The following is an 11005-nucleotide window of genomic DNA, read 5'->3' on the forward strand; positions in this document are numbered from 1 at the left end:
ATGAAATGCCATCTATTAATGATTAATGATGAGTGAGCATGCTCGGCCAAACGTGTTTGGCTCTAGCATCGCTATGCTCGAAGCATGGAGCTACTCGAATGAGCACCACATGTGCTTGTGCGCCATGCTCGAGTCTCCGCCCTGCACGTTTCGCGGGTTGGAGACAGCCAATCAGAACAGGGGGTGCCTGGTTGTCTCCCATTGACTTACATTATACTCGGGTGCTCAGTAGAGCACACGAACATCGCGATGTATTCGGACCGTACACCTGAACACTTTGGTGCTCGCTCATCACTATTAATAATACTTTGATAACCACTGTACTGTCAAATTGGGACTCTGGGGTTTATGAGACGAGGACAGCCAAGTATTCAGTCTTCTGTGTTATAGTGGAACACGTGAGATGGTGGTGTAGTGCTTAGCACTGTTGACTCACAGCTCCGGACTACTGGGTTCAGATCTTGTCACAGGTTCCTCTTTGTATGAGGTTTGCATGTTTTTCTTTTTCTTTTGGTACTGCATTTTGCTCTCACATCCCAAGCACATGCACTTTTCAGTCTACAGTGGCATCTGTGAATGAATGTGTGAGTGTACCCAAGTACAGTACGTCTTACATTGGATTGGCACACAATCAACGGTGGACTGTTGCCTTGCACCCAGCGTTTAATTGAACTGAGTGGGTTAAGAAAATGAGTGGGTGGATGTAATAATAGAAGTGATTTGATGCTGTTGATGTTATAGATTTCTGCAGCAGCAGACATGTGACCCATGAACCTCCAGACTGCCGGGTTAATTCTTAGCTCTTACACACTATGTGACTCTGAGCCAGCAAGTAGTTTCACCAGCTCCAATTGTAAAAAATGCATGTGAACCGTTTCCCAATTTTATAAATCACATTGGATAATAATAATAATGTCACTTAAATGTGCAGAACACAAAGTGATACGCAGCTGGTGTTGCAATGTTCCAAATGTTTCCTTCCAATTTCCTTATTTCTTAAGTTTGTCATGTTCTGCACCATACACCAAGTGATCATTAGGGACCTGGGGCTTAATGTATATCGCTGTGCGTAAAATTCGCACTATAACATGACGTAAGCACAAAAGCCGAAATGTGCTTACGCACAGAAAAATCAGATGCAGGAATCTGTGCATACTCCAACTTACACATTCTTCCACTCCATAAATCCCGGTCAGCGTGAAAAGTAACGCTCGTGCACGCACCTTCTGTCCCCCCCAACTTCTCCCAGAATTACGCCTCTTTGAATATGCAAATCAATCAGCCTTCTGTGAAAAGACAATGGGAAAAGCACGGGGAAAATATAAGAATTTCAGCGAATACCAAGTGGAGGCAAAGGAAAAACATACTATTTGTTCAAATAAACCGTGGTATAATCAACAAAAGGAAGTTGATCAAGTGACATAGCGTGTTGGAGAAACTTGAAAGCTCACGTTCACAAAATCGCACAGTGCCGGAAATAAAAAAGAAGTCACATATCAAAGTTGCCGTGAAAAGGCGAGTCGTAGCCCACTGTCTGAGTGTCATATGAAAGTTTATTAGGGTACAGAGAAAAAAGGCACACGGTGGGGAAAAAGCACGAAATGTCCACTTCAATCTCGAAATTTCCCTTTAATCACATAGTTTATTTTGTCTTTAAAGTAGATCATAAACTTCATCTTAAAATTGTTTAATTAACCAGTTTCTCAAATCACATCGTAATTAAAATAGCACGTCAAATGCATTGTTTTGTATTTGATCTTCTATGTGCTCTATGTGTGTGAATCACTACTTGCTTCTTAAACTGGCTCTCTTCCTCCGACTGGACACAGAATCCATTACATTTGTGATACTACAGCTCTCTGAATAACTAAAATACTGAGATGTATACGTGATGTCATTCTTATGATGATAGGAGTTAAAGCATGTTATTAAACATGGGTTTCACGGCGTAGTGATTGTGTGCGACCTTTAATGAAATAATTTATTGCAGCAGTACTCAGGGGTGGCCCTGGGCAGAGAAATAATCGGTGGCCCCTTCGCCCGCCAATATCAATATGGTATCTTATGCACGGTGGATGGCCACGTCCGTTGCGGACACTGCATAGCCGCCTCGTGCTCATGACACAAGCGTTTAACTTTTGTTGAAATTTGCCGCTGCGTTTTTAGCTGTGTCGTTATTTTCTCTTTCTGTTTTATATTCAATATATATTGCTGTGGCCGCCCCTGCAGTCCTTCCTTTTCTTTCTCGAAGTAACCGATCGCCACACAATCAGCTCTGTAATAGACGTTAAGCCATCTGTAAGCTTAGAGTGCCGATTCTTCAAAACGTTTAAAGAACATTGAAATATCTTCTTAGTACATGTTTAATTATTCTATCCTTCACACCAGTTCCAGTGAAGAATATAGATTATTTAAATGAAGTTAAAGTTTTATCTGTATAATATAATAAACATATTTTGCTGCATTTCATCTTAAAAATAATATCGTCATCATATGTAAATATGCGCTTTATAAAGTGGCTCAGGTTGTGTAATATTATAACTGTAGTGCAAGTTTACAGTGGGGTGATTGTACTTATAAGTACAAACAGTTCTACAAGGAGCATTTGATTGAGTGCGTTTAACGTTTTTGGGATGAAACTGTTTGTGAACTGCAAGGTCCGTACAGGAAAGGCTTTAAAACGTTTTGCCGTGGCTGAGACAGTGTGTGCTTGATGCTGTATACCGATAATTCTCTTTCCGATCAGCTGCTGCTGTGATTCCCATGGATCAGGTGTGGATTTAGAAGCTCCCGGCATCAATTATGGATGCGGACGACTCCTCACCTGTGCACTCAAGCAAGGACCATCCACATCACAAAACACCCGGGAACCACTCTGGCCACACTACCACGCCCCCTCTTTAAATGGTGATTATCTATTAAAAACTGGCCTTTTAAATCTGAGCTGTGTACCCGCTATACCACGACAGGACACTCTTTACTGATTAGCTGTGTGACTGAGCCCTGCACCACATTTGCTTCTTGCCCTTCACCCAGTGCTGCTGCAATGGCTCCTCGTGACCCTAAACTGGGCTGATTCCCTTTACCCCTTACATATGCAGGATTAAATGGATACTTAGAACTTTTATTGAGTTCATTTCACTATATGACACACCATGCACGTATTTAACCTCTTCCTTCACTAGCTGTCTGAAGAGGCGGGAATAAGTTTTTGTAGTAAAGCAGTAATACACATCTGTTTTTCTTTTTTTAAGTAATGCAGATATTTTTACTTCAATAAATTGAGTGTTCCATGAAGTTATGCGTTATTTTAAAAAGTAATCTGACTACGTAACACAAATTACTTGTAACAATTTACATCCAACTCTGGCTGAGAGTGAACTAGTTGGTGGAAAACACTCTTGTGAAGGAGAGTAATCCTGAAATTAAGGACAAAACATCTTCAAATATCCATGAACCCTAGCTAAACTGTTAATACTATCCAGAGGTTTCCTTTACGGGATTCAGATTTTGGCAACCATAAACTAGTAATCGAGAGTAGAAGTAAATATGGTGGAAGTACAGGATTAAAAATTTCCACCTGTCCAATTTCTTCACATACATAATCCAAATTGGGAATACAGGAAGACAGAGCCTGTGGTGACCACATATGGTGCCACCCTGGCACATTGTTTTGGTCCACTGTACAGCAATTATGTACCCAGCCTCATACTCACAAAGAAGCAGTTTAGTTTCACCAATTCACCTAACCTGTACAATGTTATAAGTTTCTAGATCTATCCATGAAATAAGAATGATCTTTTACAGTTAAATTATTTTCTGGAAGTGCCAAAATGTACATTGCAAACACAAGGCAAACTTTAAAAAAACAATCCATGTAGGGATCAGGATGATAGCAGTGATAATCATTTGTCTAAACTGAAATGGCAAAATCCTTCACTCATTCAGTAATTGTTTTATTTATTTCAGTCTATGAAAATCTGTTTTAGATTTTTTTATCCTATCTATAACCAAAACTTTGATGAGCTCCTCATGCATAAGTCACACTTAGACAAGATGGCCACCATGATGTCACTTATTGATAAGCAACAATAGCTGCCTCCTCAAAAACAGCTGTCACAAAAAAGAAAACGGATGAAGTCCAAAACACACGTAAAATACCAAAACACAAACTGTCAAAGAAAAAATCGCCGGAGCAAAAGACACACCCAAAGGTCTTCATCCGGAATTAAGGCTCTCAGGATTCAAGAGGACGGGCAAAAAGAGTTTATTGTTTTATTGTGTGGACTTGACCCGGACACAGACAGGCAGACATGTTGTTTGTCACCACCACACGTTTATTATACAAATATTTACAGATATGGTCACTCAGACCCAGTCCAAAATCAGTGCACAAACCCCAGCACTCACAGTCCTGGCCACAAATGCCACTTCTACGGGCCGCCTCCACTCTCCTCTCTTGCCTTGTCCTCCTTCCACCCGACTCTAGCTCTGAATGAAGGGAGACGGCCCCTTTAATAACAGCCCTGGATGAGCTCCAGGTGTTCCGAACACTCCCCCGTTGGCCACGCCCCAGCGTGGCGGAAGTGCCGGCTGTTCTCCCGGCAGCTCTCCGGGTGTCCTCCTAAATCTTCCCCCCAGCACTTCCGGGTGTGGCGGAAGTGCTGAGGTAACAGGTTCCCAAGGCATTGGGGTGTCTCCTGGCGGTGACCACGGGCCCCTACAGGGTGGGGCTTCCATGCCCTCAACCCGTGACCCCCAAAGCAACCAGGAAGGCGGCCCCCATGTGATCCAGGGTGGGCACAGACCCACATCCGGTCCCTCAAGGCGTCCAGGCCGGGTCGTGGCCCCTGGCATCCCTGACAATTGCAATAAACAACAACACGGACTCAACCCAGTTTGGCTAAATCAGTCTGAGCCCTGAACAGTTCACAAATCACAGTTTCTTATCATTTTGACCTCGCTAGAAGCAGCCCATTCGCTGCTTAATCTGACTTCCCTTTCCTGTAGCTGGCCTGTCAAATTCTTTTATGATGACCATGGTATTTTTATTTTCTGTCAATTATCTTTATTTTTCTGCTTTGCTTATTTTTAGGTCAGCTGAGAGCCAACAGGTGTTTTCCCTTCTTCCATCCTTGGGCTGTCATTACCTCATCTCCTCCTGGGTCGTCTCGCTAGATGTTATTGGCAGCTAAAGCCAAGCTGCAATTAAAAAAGAAATATGGCATGGGCCTTTATTTAACCATTAGCAGGCTTAGCTTGCATTAATATTTGCACTAAGGTTAATTCTTATATATTTTCCTATATGTACTTATGCTAATACATGAATATACTACTTTTATTTTCTATAAAACCAAAGAATGATATCAAATTTAATATGTAGATAAATACGCAGCTAGACATAACAATAGAAACATAAGAAAGTGACATCCGCACCTGACAGACAACTTTGAGATGTGGTAGCAAAACTGGAGTCTGAATGAAGCAGTAGATTATTCCGACTGTGTTAGTTATCAGCAGGTCTTCACTTACATGATGGCTTACATAAAATGAGATGAACGGACTGTCTGAAGAAGTTCCCAGAGGTGTTGAACTGGTTAGACTGTCACTCTGTCTGTCGGGGGGATGAGACAGCAGCATCAAATGCTGTGCCAATCTGTATACTGCAAGCTGATTTCTGTCACGTTTGGCATTGTAGGGCAAATTCAGCGTTGACATCTATTGGAATGGGTTTTGTAACGCATATACTGTACTGTATTAATAAAATAAAATGCAGTTTTCGTTCTAACAAAGGGTGCACTGCAAACAATAGCACTGCTATTGAGAATCTTATAACAAGTTTCATATAATTGTAGCAACTGAGAAAAAGGAAAGGTTGAACAGAAAAATATAGCAAATAAAAATAAAAGAAGTACTAATCTATTTTTGAGTAAAAGACTCAAAAACGTTCTGGTGGTCTGACTTCAAAATGACAGGAGGAGTTCATTATGTAAAAGTAAATGACAATCCCATTAATAGCTATAAAGGGACCTCACTGGCCTCCCAAGACCTGAATTTGAGACCCCCGTGGTCATACCAGGAGCTGCTTTCGTCCTGGAATGATTGTGTCAAGAACGGTACCCTTGAGTGAGCGTGTTATTGGTGATGTTAGCATTACAGACTGCCTGTCTGAATCCACTTCAAGTGCGAGACCAAACGTTCTCAAATTATCATAGATAGAATTGGCTAGTTGATCAATAATCTGAATTGATACCATGTGATGTTGACAGACATACTGTACGTACATACACAGTACATAGTGAATGGGACAGAAAGAACAGCGTCCCACACAAAGGATTAGGGAATCAGATAGAGATAAAGCAGAAGTCAAATCAGCAAGGGAGAAATATGAAATGCAGAAGTCACAGTTAACAGTAAGCCGTGGCAAACGTTTCAGACTGTCAAAAATTCCTGTTCCCAAAATAAATGGGAGTTTTTTTTTTTGGAGATATTATCTCACTTTTTGGACTCTAATGGCTCAGTTTTAGATAGCCAAGCTATAAATGATGTCATAAACCAGGCCCCCTCCACCATCTTGACAGAAGGCCGCAAGCACAAAATGGCACTGTTACAACATCACCAGGGGAACAATAAAAATTTGTTAAAAATTTTAAAAAAAAATAAAAAGTACCAAACATAATCCTTGAGATTCCTGACACAAACCTGCTTAGTCACACTGTGGGTCTCACTGGACCACGGCCTAACCTGGCAGCAGTGCACTCAAGGTGGGCAAAAGCTCTGGTCAGGACAACAGCCCATCATCAGCCATTTGAATTTTATGTTCAATTTTAATAGAAGTCTTTTAAAAATAAAAAATCCATTAATTTTAAATTGGAAAGCAGCTTACAGAACTGTCCAAAACGTCTTTTCTCATTTGTTTTTACTCTTTGTTTTTCAGCCTATCTCCTCGATGGCGTCAACCTTCAGGGGTACTTTGCGTACGCCTTCAGTGATCAAACTGATCCTGGCTTTGGACTGTACGGCTACATCCACGATGAGTACTATGAAAAATTAACTTTGGGTTATTACAGAAGCATCATTGACCAGAATGGCTTTCCCGCCTCGTCATCTGTTCAGCAGAAATGCGCATCAGAGCAGGAGTCATGTCGCATCTGTGCTTTACTTCTGACAAACAGATCTCTTTTGGCAATGTCATTGGTTGGGGTTGGTTTTACGCTAACTACTACATTTACTATTTGCTACCTGAGGAGACTGGCTAGAAGGTACCACCGCGCTTGACGGGAGCTGAAGAACGGGACTCCAAGAAAGGAGATAAAACAAACATGGAGGCTGAGTGAATGAGCTCATCTTTGCCATGTGACTCTACCCTTGGCTTTTATTTTGCTGTCCTCGGCTACCCAATTGCAACATTCCTGCTTTTTTCTGTTTGTACATTCTAATCGGTGTAATTCTGAAATTCTATAGCTATTGTATACTTGTCTCAGGTATTAACGATGCATTTTTCTTTTCCTTTTTTATTATAAAAATTTCAATATTTATTTATAAAGATCACAGCTTGTAAATAATTACACACATTTCTAAGATTTGTGGAAAGTGGTGTAAAACATAGTGTAGGTGACTTGTTTAAGAAATATGACAAACTTTGAGCAACGGCCTCCTTAACACGTTCGAAATGCGTACTTCATTGGTGCTAGCACTTTCATGAGAGGGATTTGATATTTGCTCCGTTTCATGACAGTTGTCAACAATTATCCCCACTTTTATAATAATTTTATTTGGGCTCGCTGTACAGCTTTCCCCAAGTAGAGACACCGTGAGGCTGTGGTCACAGTGGTAAAGTTTGGACCTTCATCAGTCAGCTTCTAAATTAAACATGGACACTCCGCTCTCTGTTTGTACCAAAGAAGAGCAGCAGGCAGTGATGCACTGTTTCTGGGCTGACGGTATGCCGAGGCTGAAATCCTCATCGCTTCCTTAGAATCACGGGATGGATTTGCTCAGTGTTGTTATCAGTAGTGACCAGGGGTCGGTGTCTTGGTGTTTAACTCATTTTTGAACTTCTCAATTCATTCATAAATACTCCCACCATGATAAAACACTGTCAATATACTAGGCCAAAAGCCTTCTATGGAGTTTGGTTCTTGGTACCCTTCAGCCCAAATTAAAAAGATCCCTCTGTGCTGCTCTGCTTTGATGCTAATGAAGAGCGGAGTGGCCATCTTTACTCCTAGGAAGCAACAAAAGAAACTGACTGACCAGAGACAACATCTTACCACTGTGACTACAGACACTCCGTGTCTCTACATCTGGACAGCCAACCCAAACCAAATTATTACAAAAGTGTGGATAATTAAGACCTTTAAATTGTGCATAAAATGACTGTGACTACAGATTGTTTTTTTTTAAATGTATTTGCTTAGAAAGCAGCATTATTACTCTTATTTTCCAGACCTACCTGTTTTTTTCTCAAAGTAGCTATATTAACTCTTTCGGGGCTGATGTCGACTTTTGTCGAAATTCAGGGGTAGAGCACAGTAATCAGCTGTAAACTGTGACAAAACTCGCCCTTACATTTAAGTTTGACTCTCTTTGGAGAGAAGGAAAGTTAAGTAGCTTTGTTGATTTGAACTCGATTCCCTGCGTGAGCAGCAAAGAGCAAACAACCTCTAAAATGGCATCGACATCTGGCAAGAGACTAAATATGCCACGGGCGTTTTAAATATGATCGCTGAATCGGACTCTGACTTGTTGGACTTGGAATTTGATGCAAGTGATCAGGAGATGGACATCGGATATGAAAGTGAGGCACCAGCATCAGCTGATCAGTCCCCAGATGAACGTGGTGTTGAACACGTTTGTGTAGCTGATACATCTACGACAGCGCTCGCCTGGGAGGACCACCACTTATGATGACAAGAGGTACAAACCATCAAATCAATTGCGTCACACTGCGCCTGCTGCCCACCATGCATTCCTGCTGGCCATCGAGGTGCCCCCAGGCAGCCACTGCCTCCAGAGATGCCAAACTTGTGCCAACAGCAGCCACAGCACATAGCAACAGATGTTTTATGTTGATTTATATGTGAAACCACTGCTTTGTGTTCTTTTCAGAAAACTGAGTTTTTTGGAAAAAAATATTCGGCCCTCAAAGAGTTAATAATAATAATAATGAATTTTATTTATAGGGCACTTTACATTAGCAGCAAATCTTAAAGTGCTAGTGGATGCATTTGAGACATAAGCAAATACGCAGAGAAGCACAAAGACGTGGCACAGGCCAGCAACCATTGTGGCAGAGAGGGGATGATTTGTTCCCCTTCAAATCTTGTCTCGGTGCTCCAGTATATTGGAGCAGTTAGGCAGACATGATAGGCAAACTTGTTAGACTGAACGGTCTGTCCTCGTCAAAATTGTAGAACAGTTTTTAGAATTATTGTGGAGAAACTGATGAATAGCAGAGCCAAAGATTAGGCAACAACATGTATGATCATTAATGTTACTACAACTTTTACTGTTTCTTCCTTTCCGTGTCTTTTTCACTGATGCTCTAGAGAAATATATCAGGGCCACAGGGAAGAAAACAAAATTAGACACGTGGCAACTTCACTTTGTGATAAAAGTGGAAATTTCTACTATCATCTGGAAAGATTACAATATACGAGCTTTTGAGGTAACTCAGGCCCCTTCTTCAGGCAAGGTGTAACATTTAGCTTAACTTCTCACCACATCCATAATGGCTAACACAGCACAACACCCTAGTACTACTGTAATCTGAACATTTCAACTTTAATATTATAGTTAATGTCATGATGAAAGTCAAAATGAAGTGTGATCACATGACTCATAACCTCTTGACATGAGGAAACAGAAGAAAATACCATCTCGAAAAATGAATGTGACAGCACATACAGCTCTGATCATGGATGGCTTTAAACAATTAAAGGTGGGTTTGGGTTAGTTGTACGTCATTTTAAACGGTTAAAACTGCACACTTTGTTTCCTCAAGATTCCCTCCCACAATTCAAAATGATGAATTACAGTAATGTGTAGAAGAAACTCCATTTATCTACAAAACAATCACCGTGATTTCTTCACAGAAATGGTGGATATGTCGATATATTCCAAATGTCGATTTTCGTTGCCTCCGTCTGCACATAATTGTTACAGTCATCGTCTCAAGCTTGAAACTGTCAGGATAAAGCAGATGACAGCAGCTTCTGGGCCGTTATCAGTGGGGCACAATGCAGCTGTGAATCGCAGTATGACATGGCTTCAATTTATTACAACAGTCCTTATGCCACAGCACATTTAGGCCTTGGATGTGACAGTAGCTTCTTCTCAGCCTTCACTCCTGTGCAAGCTCCACACTTTCAGGGTCAATCAGCATGAGCAGCGGTTTCACCACAAATCGTGTGACCTTACACCCTCTTTGGATTGCTTGCTGGTGTAATCAAAAGTAAGAGTCAATAAAATTAACTACAAGATTAAAGTCAAAATTTCAAGAGTCGCAAAATGAACTATGAGATTGAAGTTGAAATTTTGAGAGTGACAAAATTAAGTACAAGATTGTAGTTAAAATTTCAAGATACACAAAATTAACAATGACATTGAATTCACATTTTTTAGAGTCATGAAATGAACTGTGAAATTAAAGTAAAATTGTGATTTGAATCATGAAACAGAGATTGTCTTTCTTCCTACTCGTATTTTATTTTCATTATTTCTTCCCTGTGGCCCTAATATGCTTTTGTACGGCTCCATTTGTTCGTGGTAATTGAGTCCTTTTAATAAATGAAAAATAATATGATGCCCTCTGGTGGTAATCTGGAAAAACTGTTCTGTCCTTAACCCTGATGTTCTTTTCTTGTTTCATGGTCCATTATGTTTCAAGTGTTTGTGCTTTTTAAACAAATTTGTTAGGGAAAACTCTTGAGCTACTCATACGATTCTATACATTGCATTATTGCCCGAGTCTTTTATAAAACCTATCAGCAGTTTTGGAAAA

The 11005-nt window shown here is 40.7% G+C and overlaps 1 protein-coding gene across 1 annotated transcript in view; it reads left to right on the forward strand.

Moving 5' to 3' along the window:
* Positions 1 to 8551, forward strand: part of kl (klotho) — a 105303-nt gene extending 96752 nt beyond the window's left edge. The window contains exon 5 of the mRNA XM_039745758.1: positions 6938 to 8551. Coding sequence (XP_039601692.1) covers positions 6938 to 7278 — 341 coding nt within the window. The 3' untranslated portion in view covers positions 7279 to 8551. The remainder of the gene's footprint in view (positions 1 to 6937) is intronic.
* The last annotated feature ends 2454 nt before the right edge of the window (positions 8552 to 11005 follow it).

This window comes from Polypterus senegalus, chromosome 2 (genome assembly GCF_016835505.1).
Source record: "Polypterus senegalus isolate Bchr_013 chromosome 2, ASM1683550v1, whole genome shotgun sequence".
Classification (NCBI taxonomy): domain Eukaryota; kingdom Metazoa; phylum Chordata; class Cladistia; order Polypteriformes; family Polypteridae; genus Polypterus; species Polypterus senegalus.